Source organism: Mugil cephalus, chromosome 18 (assembly GCF_022458985.1).
Source record: "Mugil cephalus isolate CIBA_MC_2020 chromosome 18, CIBA_Mcephalus_1.1, whole genome shotgun sequence".
Taxonomy (NCBI): domain Eukaryota; kingdom Metazoa; phylum Chordata; class Actinopteri; order Mugiliformes; family Mugilidae; genus Mugil; species Mugil cephalus.
This window is the reverse complement of record NC_061787.1, coordinates 11,494,903-11,508,531: the sequence shown is the minus strand read 5'-3', so window position 1 is coordinate 11,508,531 and position 13,629 is coordinate 11,494,903. Positions and strand designations below refer to the sequence as shown.

Below are 13,629 nucleotides of genomic sequence, written 5' to 3'. Positions count from 1 at the left end.
CTCGGTGGAAAATGATACCGTATGAGCCATCGTACACGTTCTGCACACTGTATTTTTAGTAAATGAACAAACAAGAACAAAGAAACAAATGCGCAACTAGGGCAACAGTTCATTCACAGCTTTGAGCTACAACACACCAAAGCGTAGACGCAGGTAAAGGCGCAGCTAACGTAGCAGGCGCACATTTATATATTAGGTGTAAGAAAGGCAAATTTAGAAAACGTGCTCATACAGTATGTGTTCATCAAACATTCATTCACATTCAGATTTTTTTTTTTTTTTTTTTTTAATGTGAAATACGTATAAATGTGACAACTTTCGTGAGCTTTCATAAAAAAAATCAAATGCAAAAACACAATATTTGGGTCAATATATAATTGAGTTTAACATGGTTTAAATCAACATGGCCACATATAACTAATCATTACATGGCATTTCTACGTCTAAATATTATATATACAACTGAGTAAATTGAAATAGAAGGTTATTTATAAATATTTTGTAGTAACACTGTTGACATGTGTTAAATCCACACTTGACTCACGCACTACTTTATATTAAATAACTAAGAAAGAGGAGGAAGAACAAACCTTGGAGCAGGTCATGTGATTTGGATTTAACACACTTCCTTGAGAAGTGCAATATAATGTGTTTACAATGGGTAACTTAGCTGGAAGTGATTTCTCGGACACAGATACAATTTGTTATTTTCCATGTAAAATTTGATATATTACCAAAAAAGAAACATCTGTCACGATTATCTCAACTTAACAAAAACAGATGTTGAATAAGCTAATTTTATTATCGTTCAGCTAATAAGAAGGTGGTTGTTATTAAATGCAGGTGGTTATTTAGTTGGCATTTAGTGATATATAGTCCTTTTTTATTATTATTAATTAATTCTATATTGACCCATTTGCAGTTTTGAACGTCTCAAGTGTAAAATACCAATATACTTGTGTAATTTAATTGTAAATTGACAAACCACTTGGCTGAGGTTTTTAATTTCCTAAGGAACCTTTTCTTCAATGAACAATTCATCTTCTAATCTCAAGAAATAATCCACTCATTAATAATGACATTAGCTGCTCCTCTAATCAATCTCTTTCTATCAGAGCAGAAGCTGCACTGTCTGATATTTTCATCATCCTGTTCTACGACAGCATCATATAACACACACCTGCTTCGATTGTGAAAACAATCATATTAAACTTCCTGGCAGTATTGGATTTTGTGAGTATAGCCTAGAATATAGGACATGTGAATGCAGTTTGTATGTCAGCTCTCCGCTGGCCCGTATGCGTAAGCGCTGCCTCACCCTGTGTTTGACCCCGGGGCTTGTAGATCAATGGCCCGGCCAACTAAACCACCCCTCCCACTCCCACTCTCGCTCTCTCTCTCTCTCCGTCTTTCAGGCAGACCTTGATCCTCCTTTCTGCTCCAGCCCCTCATGCCACCTCGCCTTTTTCCTGCGTCTTTCATCTCTGCATTTCAACTGATCCGCTCTCACCCCTAACCATCCCTCGACCTCTTTCTCTCATCTCTTCATCGCCTGTAAAGTGATTCCCCATTCGCACACCCCCCCCCCCCCCCCACCCCCCACCCCTCCATCTCCTGTTATTCCTTCCACTCTACTGAACCCTGACTCGCTCCCACCTCCCCCATATCTCTTTATCCCCTTTTCCCATCATCCCCCTCTACCCTCTCCTCCTCTCTGATCCATGTCTGTCGAGCCCTGGGGCTCTCCAGGCACAAACAGCAGGGGTTACCCCGCTGAAGGATGACGTGTCCGCGGGGATAAAGGCCAAATAATATCATGTCACCCCTCTTTTGAACGAACACCACATTTCAACCCCCCATCTGCAAGTTTTTGGTTTTATCCATTGCAATCCCGCTCTAACTTACTCGTTCCTTCGCTAACCCATATGTCTCTTACTCAGTTTTTGCTTTCTCCACCCTCCTCCCCCTCCTTCGTTTCTGAATGATCTAAAATAAAAGTCAGCTCCGTATCTGCTGCCCCACCTTTCTGCCTGCCTCGTTCATTCAGCCTATACTTAACTCAGAGGGCTGTGTATAAATCAGCCGTCCGTGACAGACAGCTAAGCTTAAAAAAAATAAAAAATGTTCCAGCTCGCTTGCGACGCTCACAGCTGACAAAAATCCCCAGAGCCAATGAAAAGAGAGCTTTCCTTACGAAAATAAACAAAAAGTGAAACGGCTTGTGCTACGCAAGCGCTGTGAAGGCACTGTGGTATGATAGAACTTAATTGTAGATGGGAAAAGCACACTTCCAAAGCGGCCCAGAGAAAACTCTAGAGTTTCTCACACAATAAGAAACAAGATTTCAGCTTGAGGCTCTTCCCGCGATGTGAGGGAATAAAAATTCAACATTTTTAAGCGGCAAAATCTTCCACACGGACCGTTTCGGCTGCCATCTATCAGCTAACCCTGACAAAAAATGTTTAGTGGGCACTCCTTTTGTTATTTCTTGGAAATGAATCAAAATGTTGGTAACTCATCCTGCACTTTGGGGTGTGTACTAATTTTTCAGTTCAATGACAAGTCCTTCCCTTCCCCTGTGTTTCTACTACATTAGCATCATTTCCTGCTTTGGCGGCGCCTCCTCAGGCCATTGTAGCTGAGCAAGCAAAGAGTGCTCTTTGGGCGGAGCGATGGCCAACCAAGCTTTGTTTTAACAGGAAGCATAAATATATAGACATGAAACAACACTGCTCTAGCCATCTCATAAGGCTCAGCCAGAATGAAGCACTTGATCGTTGCTGTAGAGCTCCTTGAATTTAGTAATTATTTCTGAAATGCCTTGTGCATTTACACAGCAAATTTTAATCATTTGTTTTTTATGTATTTTATATTTTTTGTATTATATGTATTTATTGGAGGCAGCAGTAATGCGCCACTTGAAAATTTTAAATGGGTTGAATCACAGAGGGAGAGAAATTAAGTGTATGGATTTTGGTGCATCGTGCACCCACAGAGCCAACTTTAATGCATCCCGTTTAGACTGGATAACTGAAGCAGGACTCTAATTTTCATTACTGTGATTCTGCAGTGGCTGCAATAAGTATGTCTTGAAACAATAATCCCTGCATGTGGCAATGTAAATTTTCCCATACGAAGATATTGGCAGGGAACCGGCAGCAGGAGCACACAGATGCTTATATTGAATTTAGACCTCAGTTGAAGAAGACAAAGACTGATGAGCTGAATAAGCACAGCCGACTTCAAGCTGGTATAATCCAATAGTGATGCCACGGCAATATTAGCCGATGCCAGGTCTGAGGACAGCATCAGTGTGTTAAAGGGACATTAGGGCGGCTTTATCTCACAGATCAGTAGCAGTGATGGTGAGTAGACAAAAGCTAATCTAAATGTGTTTTGTTGCTGTTTCGCTTCCTTTACATTTTGGCCAGGAGTGTGAACATATAACACGGTGAAAAACAGCGAGCGGCTGTGCCGAAACATACATGACAATGACAGAGAAGTTGTGAGAGGACGAAAAATAAAAAAGTAATACAATATTTACGAGGATCACAGTCAGCATAACAGGCTTTTTAGCTAATGAGGGCGACTTCAATCACTCATAACTCAAATATGATGAATGCACCTCCTCCTGCTTTCTATGCAAAAAAATTCTGGGGAACAATCCTTGAGAGCAGCAGTGTTGCGGGGTTTTCATGCTGCAGTTGACTTTTTTTTTTTGAACAGCACTTTATATGAGAAGCTTTTACAGATATTAATATCAGAGTGATTCAGGCGCGGTAAGAAGCCCTCCAAGCCTTGTCAGACAAATGCTGGATTTAGTGTAGCAGAGGAGAGGAAGAGGTGTGAAAGTGCTCTAAGATGCTGAACTAAATGAAGAGATTAGAAGAACTCGACCAGTATTTTTGCAGAGATGCTTCTTACACATCAATGAAACTACATTCAGTTTAGTTTAGTTAGTTTGGTTTGAACAGTAATTCCACTTCAAGCAATCTAAAAAGAAAACGAAAAAATGATTAAGTGTCTGTCTGTCTTCCATTAAAAGCTGTTGATTCCCACTGGAGATTTTAGAGGCTTTAATCTATGGCTGCGTTATGCAGGGCTTAATTATGTTGGCCCGGGCGAGAGTGGCAAATAATATCAGAATTCTAATAACGACTGAATGATATTACCTGCCTTTACATAAAAGTGGGAATTTGATTGAATTTTCATAGATACTGTTGAAATGAAAAGTAAATAGGAGCGGCCCCAGTAAAGATCCCTGGGGGACACCGGTGGGTGTATAGAAGTGATACTTACTGCCTGCTCATATTGAAAGCAGTATCTGCTTGACAGGTGATTTTAACTGTTAGTTTGTTGTGACAGCTGGACATTTGAATTGCTTAAAACTGTTTACCCTCGTACAGTAATGTAACATTGTGTTATAAATGTTATTCCTATTTGTTGTTAGCCATTAATATTAAATACCTTCTAGTGCACGATGGCTTTGATCTTCTACACTGCTTCTTTGTTTATTCTGTATTTAGCTATTTTGAACTCAATAGTTTTTACGTGTGCATGTAAAAATGAGCAAAGAGTGCAGCGCCATCCATAAAATAACCTGCCAGACTGTGCCTGACAACAGCTCTACTTTAACCATGTTTGCTGTCATAACACAGTGAAATAATTTAAAACCCAATGATAATACATTTGCAATGATATAAAAAAAAAAAGAGAAAACCTATAAATGCTGACCATCCAAAGGTTTTTGTCATGTCTACCTGTGTGTGCGTTGCCTCTGGTTGAGCGACGCCGTGCGTCCGGGGCTATGCTGGCCATGTTGGCTGCCTATTCGAGCAGGGCTTGTCATGTAGTCGTTGGGCACCGTGGGCGGCTTCACTGGCTCCAGGGTCTTGTAGGGCGTGTTGCGCCTGCACCAGGCCAAAGATGAAAAATGAAAAGCAAATAGCAATAAATCAACGACGAGAATTACTATAATTGAGAGTAAATCTCACTATCAGGACTGTTCACTGGAGTGTTGTAAATCCTATCAGTTTACCCAGCTGGAGTCTGACTACATCACAGTCCATCCTTGGAATTAATTTCTGTTTAGGTGACTGCTACTGTGCATCAGATGCCGACTGGCACCATCAGTACAGGACACAAAAACAAAACAAAAAAAAAGTTTGTGGACTTTTCTCTTTTTTAGATCCCTTTTCTCCAGTTTCACTTACATCAGTTTTTTATTTCTACTGCCAAAACGGATACAACAATCATGACCAAACTTTAGTCAACTAATGTCCCAGGGCATTTTCAAGTTCTTTCCCCGCCACGAAAAGCTTGTTTTCTTATTTAGTGTTTGATAATTACAGGATTTGTCTTCCTTTCATGGTGACTAAAATGGAAATCTTACCCAAGTGTGCCACGCCCTGACATCGGAGGGCTGGGCGGCTTCTGCGTCGGTGGATTGGTCCTCGATAGTGTTCCTCCTCTGATAGACTGATTGTTTCCATGTTGCTGTGGTTGGACAAAAAAAAAAACTCTAAGATGCTTATTTCATAGACAATTAACTTCAGTCACAGTGGGTGATTACTACCCATGATAAAAATATCAAACATCACAAGCTGCCCAGATTTCAACTCTTTGGAAGCATACGTACAGTAGATGTACATATTTCAGTCAGTTATATTTGAACCTAATCCCATTCCAGCTTGTGTTTATCTTGTGGGTTTTTTCCAATGAAGATTCTTGCAAAACATATGTGTGTCTGGGTTTTATCCTACAGGACATAAGCACAGTGTCCATGTTTTTATTGAAGATGCACAGTATGCAAGTTGTCTGGGAAGCCTATGCACATTACTATGGAACATGTAGGGACACAACACGAACAGTATATGACAACATGTACACAGTGGGTAAACAGACAGGGAGGGTGTTACAAAGCCTGAAGCTACATGTTCTCTACAGGGACTACAGGTCAGTTAATGGGAAATAATATGGGACAACAATAATTACATATGGAGGAGTTTGCTGTGAAAGGGAATCGAACAAATCTATCAATAATATATCATAGCAAAATGGGTCATGTGACAAACCAGACTTACCTTGGCTTTTAACCACTTAGTGAGAGCGAAGGAAGAAAAAAACACAAGAGAGAGAGAGACAGAAACAGTGCATGTCAAAATGGCCACATCTAAACAGATCAGTGGAAGTCAAAGTACAACGGAGCAAGAGGATTTACACTGTAAACATTTAGCAAGAACTGGGAAGGCCAGCAGTTACGAGTCATGCTGCCAGAGGAAAACACTGTGGCTCCTGACTGTTGCCCTCTTTACTCAGACTTAACAGTACCACACCCAGAGCCAGAGTCGGAGTGGAGAGAAATCTCTACAAAGATATCCCATGGCAGAGCTACTGAGCTCAGGAGAAACAGCCTTTATCCTAACAGTGTGCCTGAGACTGTTAAACACTTAAAAATGTCCTGTATGTTCTAAAATAACATCAGGTTACTATTACCTTTGTTAAAATCGCCCTCATACTTGTGTGGGCGGATCTCAAAGAGAATACAGAGCCACTGTAGCAGTGGGGTTGATTTGCAGTTTGACAACTACAGAGTCAAGTGGCTCATCAATAATGCAGCTTCCCCAGTAGCCTTTGCAGAAAGCATTGCAGCATCACAAGACCACAGGAGAACAAGAATGAAACCAAAAGCAAATTCATGGCACAGGTTAATGTGCGGAGTCCATTTCCTTTTTTTAAAGACAGGAAACACCTTCACTGCAGCTGTGGATGGTAAATTTGACGCTCACATTTCCCCGTGTCCCTGGGTTATCAGGGCTAGACGAGATTCAATTTACAATCTAGGTCACACTGGAAATGCCAAGGCCTTCAAGTGCCTTGCCTTATCTTCCCGGCAAATGCTCCATCTCTGTTCTGCAGTAGAAAACAGACAGCCAGAGTGGAAATGCTTTAGTGGCATCATAGATGAATTATGGGCAGGCAGGTTCAGATTAAAGTTATTATCAGGTCCATCTATCTAACAAGTCAAGCTGGGGGGAAAAACTCCACAGAGCTGCAGTCTGTCAGAGCTGCGTGGTGAAGGCAGAAAACACTTCCTGAGGTCAGTGTAGTCATTAGTGATAGACTTCACCCTCAGCACTCATAGGTCATACTGTGTAGAAGCTTTTTTTACCAAGCACTTCCAACTTGCTTTACATTAAAAGTTGATGTACTGGCAACACTGTTTAACAACTGATCGGTTATAAATATGGACAAGTGCTATGGAACATTGACTGTATATAAAGATGGACAGGCCTTCCTTTACATCAGCCATGACACGAGGCATGAGCCAGGATTTCTTGAGAACTATTTTTAAGCTCACTGAGGATCACTCCTCTGGGCGGTGCCTGACTCCGCCCAACTCCGAGCCGACTTTAAAATGTGCTGAGGAGTGAGTGGAGCTGAGACGGGCGTATGACGCCGAGGCAGACAGCTAGGGACCTGGGACGACAGCCACACCCTAAATAATGCACGACCTCAAAGTTTGATATCATTTAACAGGTGAGCTGTAGAAAAATATATTCACACCAGGTTTTTAAACACATTGTAAATGGTGGCTGACCCAAGTGGCTATTTAGCTTAATTAGAGAGTATCAGCATCTTTCAACTGCATATAAAGGAATTTCTTAAAAAGCTTAGATTGTAAAACTTTCCCTTTAGTAATCTTGTAAACTTCTAATGGACACAAAGCAGGATATATACAGGATATCAAATGAGTAAGATTTGACTTCAAATACCTGATATCATCAGGATTCCTGAAAGCCCAGCTGAGTAGATTAAGCATCAGCTGACTGGAAGAATAAATCTCATCTTTCGCATTAACTCTGAATATCATCAAGTCAGAGTCAGAAACGCCTTGAGATGCAGGAATGTCCTCATCTGTGCGAGATTCCAGTGATTACCGATATGATGTTGCTGAAATACGAATTTCCTTCTCCCCTGCGCCTCGTTTTTCTTTGCGTTGAAGGCGTTTATCTCTGTGTGAGGTTGTAAAAATGTATTTAACATGTAGGCCAGCGCAAACCCCTCAAGCAGTCGCAGCGAGTTTCGCACTAAACCGGAGCCAATAGACACGATTTAAAATCCCATTAAAGTATCGATCCTGGTCAGTAAGTAAACCATGGCTATAGACGTTCCATACAAGCCAGGCATCCGACAGCAGCCATCACAGAATACTATATGAATTAATATGGGGTATTGACGCTGGATATTGATCGGCTGTCGGAGCTGTGACATGCATAGATGAAAGGAGGCGAGGGTTGTAGGACTGCAGCAGAAAAAAATGTGTGTGTGCGATCCCTAACCGAATGCTGCATTTATGAAGACATTTTAGAGAGAAAATCCACCGAGATTAGACCCAGTGTAATACGTAATGATCTTAAAATAGACGCATCAAACACTCTCAAAGCAGCCGTGAAGCACGATGGTTTCAGTAATTTCAATTTATTATGAAAAGCTGCAGCACTATCCTAATTTGAAGCTTGTGTTTGGTCTAACGGCATAGATGAATAAAATGAAGCTCAGTGTATTTTTTTTTTTTTTTTACCCTGAATCTCCAGAATGTTATTAGATTATATAGACATTCTTGATATTGGAATCAGCAGCTGACTAAACAATCTCACCTCAGTGTCCTTTTCATATTTTCTTATTAAAGTTAATAAACATACTTTCGCGACCACTTTAAGAAAAAAAAGTGCCCACCTATTAAAATCCGATCTGGAGAATCTATTCAGTGAATGAATGTATATCAAATGATTTTTTTTCATGGTTCAATAATATTTGAAAACAACTTCAAATTGCACTAAAACACAACCTGATGGTTTAAGAACGATTTCTGTGTTAGCATTAGATTGGCTCCCCCTCCAGAGGCCACCTTCGTCCCCAAAGCTCCTCGGTCGCCATTGTTGGAAGTGAAGCAGGAAGTAGAAACTAAAAATTGATCTGACTGGCAAAAATAGACACAGCGGCGACCAGCGTTTGGGTGACGCTGTCGCAGAGCAAGTCAGACCGATGAGCGCACCAGTGTAAATGACTGATACTGACGTTGGCTAAGATTAAGATTAAGACAATACTTTATTTAAATTGAAATTCTGGCTACGTGCATAGGTCACGACATCAAGGTCCATAGCACATGCACATCTCCCCACCTCCACCCACCTAACCACACAAAATTTCTGCGCTAAGATGCTAAGGAGACACTAGGGTAAAACTAAGGTCAAAGCTATGGTGAGAGCAATGCAGAGCGTACACAGATCCTAGCGCTATAGGTGACACGTACCTCCCCTGTCATGTAACTATGTGTAGTGCGCATTTTTTTGGAGGGACATACAATCTGATGATTCGATAAATAATTTTATCTTGAATTATGTGTATTATTGTTTGGAGTTTGGACTTTGATCAGCTATAGAGGTGTAGATTTAAGAATTAGCTTAGCATAGAGATGGGGGCAGCAGGGAGAAACGGCTAGCTAGCTACCCAGTGTTGTTAAATCTGCCTTATAGTGACTGTAAAACTGTCATTGGTTTGTTTAACTAGTGTTGAAACTAAACTGCAAAATAAATTGCATTCATGAGTGCCAGCTTTACCAACCATGACGTCAGTTAGTTTCTAGTATTTATGCTAAGTTAAATAAACAACCACCTGGATTCATATTTATAATAGAGGCGTTGTTTTTCTCATATTTTCTCTCAAAATTTCCAAAAACTCTTGCTTTAATGAGAAATACATATGTTTTTAGGAAAGTTATATTTATGATAATTGGTGTGGATGTGGTCCTGGTGGTGGGAAACACACCCAGATAAAAAGTCTCACATCCCATTTAAAATTACAGAAGTATTCGGTGCAGTTCCCTATACGATGAATTGGGAGCGGCACAATGGCTTTTATCCTGTCTTATCAATGCTGGTAACACCACCAGACGGTAATGGTGGGCCTCTAATCCAATCTATGTGACGGCTGTAATTGATCGGCTGATTGATGGGGTAGGGGACGCTCAAGAGGAAGGATGGAGAACACGAAAAAACGCCGGCAGCCGCCAGGAAATGATTCCACTGCTGGGACGACCCGATGACCCCTAAATCGAGCCCTAATGCTAGAGAGGAAGATGGTTTTCTAGATATTAGAGTGTATCACGTTAAAAAGCTCACATCTTTCAGACTGAACTGATGGTAAAATAACAGAAATGACTGGAGAACAGCCTTCGCGCTCTTAATAACTTCTCACAAATTTGCCTCTGATCGCCATTTTCACAACACTCTAAGAATAGAGCCGTCTTCTGAAAGCTTTATGATGTAATCGCTTTTTTAGTTCATCTCCACCCCCAACCAGTTCCCACCAACCCACACCGAAACATATTCCTGCAGGGTCAGAAGGGGTGCTTTCTGAAGATGAAAGCGTAAGACATGGAGCGTGAGCGAGAAAAAAAAAAAAGTCAGAGAGAACAGAAGGAGTACCTCTGGCAAAAAAGGCGAGAAAGGAGGGGGGGGGGGGGGGGAAAGTGGATGTAGGACAAGAAATTGGAAGCGAAGAGCCGATAGAAACCGTAGACAGATTTTTTATCAGAGAGCAGATCTAAAACAGAGGCACAGAATTAGGAGGAAATGTAAACTGCTCACCTTGACACCGTGGCCGACATCGTCCAGTACAGTGTAGTCGATGGGCTTCCTGATGTACCTGACTGGCCGCTCCATATTGGCCGGCGCTATGATCTTGTGGGTCCTGGCCGTGTTCTTGTTCGTGGTCAGGATCCCGATCTCCCGCCTGGCCACCTTCTCCTTATGGATGTCCACCGTCTGTAAATGACACGGCGAGGACAGAAGACGGGGATGTGATTGATGCCATCAGGGAAAATAAAAAAAACAAAACAAAGCAATACAACAGGGACCTCTGGGATCGAATGAACCCGTCAAACGGCAGCTTGTGAAGGTTTAATTAAATCACGAGGTTGTGCTTTTCATCACTGGGTTCTTAATCGTTTTACAACGGCCGGTGCACGCGTAATAAAATTGATCGCGGTACGAAACCAGGCCCCGCATGTAATAACGACGGAAGCATGTGCATCTGAACATTTCTGGTTTGTGAATTAATGGTAGGAATCAGTTTAGTTTCCCCAAATCAAGATGTAATCAGGATATAATTACGAGTTGCACTCGAAAGCGATGATAAGGACACTACATTCATATTTCAGGAGATTAAAACGATCTCTATTCTGTCCTTAAATTATCAGATTTCTATTTCATTTCCTATGCATGGGAAAAATGCATTATTTATGCTTCCGTAGGCCGAGGCGATTTTCTTGAAATTGCGCTATTGTTTGATCAATCGCCCGGCCCCAGTCTTCTTCACCACAAAATAAAGTTCAAATTTGTTCATGCATAATTTGTGCGCACAGGGCATCAAGGTATGGATAACAAGGATTACAAATTTTGGTGTTTATGGACCTTTTCCATTCTGGATGATGTTTATCACCAAAACGTTACCAAAGGCTGCTTCAGTCACAACATCTCCCATCAAACCACAAGGAGCCCAGGAGCAGCTGCCCTTCCTCTGACAGATGAAAGGCTGCAATGTCTGCTGAGGGCAGACCAGTAAAACGATGGTCTCTCAAAGGGAGGGGGGGGGGTCGCCGACCAGCGCCAACAGAGGATTCCTTTCATGCCACAGTGATCTGGAGCTGGACTGAGCTCTGTCGCTTTATTCTACACTGCGCCACTGTACGGCATCCCAGAGCCGAGGGAATCAGAAACACTACAGTCGGCTTATATGTAGTCGCGTCTTCGAGGACAGAAAAGCCAAGCTGAGATCTCCGGACAATATCAAACCTATGTTTAAACTGCAACAGTAATGACTGTCTGAGAGCCGACAATGGACTTAAGCATCTATTAAGAATGATGCAGAGCAGACTCTTGCAGGACAAGCGAGGGTATAAGAAAGGGGATTGTTGGAAATGACAGAATAAAAAGGGGAATCAATATTTCATAACAGGGAAAGTCGCTCATACATAATTGCTCCCGCAGAGACGTCCCGTACAAAGGGGAAACATCCGTTCTGTTCCAGTGCCCCGTTGTGTCTGTTTGAATTAAGAAAGATGACACGGAGTTGACTGCAGTTATCTTGTTTAACCTGAGCTCAGCTGCCAGAACACCAGAGGCTCTTAATTTAGAAAAGAGAAGTGAAGTGGCAAACTCTTCCCAGAACAACCCCCGACGCACAAATACTTTATCTCGGTGCAGCTGGACTCCACAGACAGCTCGCCGATAATATGCAAATTCCAAGCCGCCGTGTATCACAATCATCTGGAAACAACTGGACCAAAATCAAATCAGTGTATCTCGCTTCATCATTTGAAGGGAAAGAGATCGGGTTCAGTGGTTGGCTATGACGGACCCAGACAGACCCAGACAGATAAAAAGGAAGAGGAGGAAGCAGAGGTGGAGGGATAGTTTCAACTAATCTAGACCGGCTTCCAAAGCAAAGCACTCACTTCTTTATCACAGCGCGCTGACCTTTCTATTGATCGTGAAGAAGCAGTGGAGGTCAGAGGCATGGGAACCGGAGCTATTTCTAAACGAGCTGAAATATTTTAGCTAAACTGGGAAATCATCTGGTCTCGGCTGAGCTCAGTCCCCTTATCAGAGAATAGAGGGTGGGCAAACATCGCTGCAGCCGGCAAAGGAAGTGAGAAGTGAGAAGGCAACATGGTGCGAGTTCATGTCCTTCCTGTGCGCCGAGAAAAATAGCCTCTGCTCTAGTAGTGCAAGCCGATGTTACACAACCGCTAACAGGAGGGTTATTCTGAAACCAAGCTACTTTAGCAAACTTCCGCGCAGCCAGGGCCTGCACCCTGTCGAGAGTGCACTGGTAATCCACTGACTGGTGTCAAAAAGGATATCAAAACGTATCTGACAAAAATGGAAGGGTCTGAGAAGAACGGCCCATTCACCCAGGAATCTATTCCCATTTCATGTGGCCCAGTGGGAACATCAATCTGAGCAATGCCCACCCAACGGCCAGTCCCTCCCCTTGAGGCTCCCACCGGCTTTACCGACCGGCGCTAAAAGGCGTTTGCTCGATCTCAACGGCCCATCTCTTTAAGTGGAAAGAGACTTAACTCTGAATGCATGTTGCCAAACTGAAAGGTGGATGATTCACATGTGTTCTTAACCACTGTCACCCACATGTTTGAGGCCCGCGGCCGTTTTCCCAGCACACCGAGCAGTCCTGGCTGCAGTGTTTGGCTTATCCATCAGCAACAGGCTTTTCAGAATTTTAAAGTGCCCACATTTCTTGCTGCCTCCATTTTCCCCTCATCACCTCCCTCACTTCAAGTTCTTCTCATTTCTCTTTAGCTCTATAATTTTTTTTTTTTTTTTGGATCCAAGTCTTCCTCCGCAGAAAAAGAGCCACCCACCTCTGAGGATCTAGCTCGTACGCCAGAACCGCTGCCAGACTTCCACACATTTTAACCAGACAGAAGAAATTATATAAATAAATAAATAAATAAATAAAAATCCTTGGGAGTTGCTTCATAGAGTTGTTACCATTTTCGGATAAGAGTGAGTCAGCAGACTGGTTGCCACAATGATAGATTTC

The 13,629-nt window shown here is 42.3% G+C and overlaps 1 protein-coding gene across 8 annotated transcripts in view; it reads right to left on the bottom strand.

Moving 5' to 3' along the window:
• Positions 1-13,629, bottom strand: part of abi1a (abl-interactor 1a) — a 46,097-nt gene that overhangs the window by 9,424 nt on the left and 23,044 nt on the right. For 5 of the 8 annotated variants that reach the window (XM_047568239.1, XM_047568241.1, XM_047568244.1 and 2 more), the window contains exons 3-6: positions 10,653-10,829; positions 6,084-6,098; positions 5,393-5,496; positions 4,761-4,910 (exon numbers count right to left, since the gene is read on the bottom strand). In XM_047568239.1, the coding sequence (XP_047424195.1) occupies positions 4,761-4,910; positions 5,393-5,496; positions 6,084-6,098; positions 10,653-10,829 (446 nt within the window). The remainder of the gene's footprint in view (positions 1-4,760; positions 4,911-5,392; positions 5,497-6,083; positions 6,099-10,652; positions 10,830-13,629) is intronic. The other 3 variants (XM_047568240.1, XM_047568243.1, XM_047568246.1) reach the window with 1 other exon arrangement.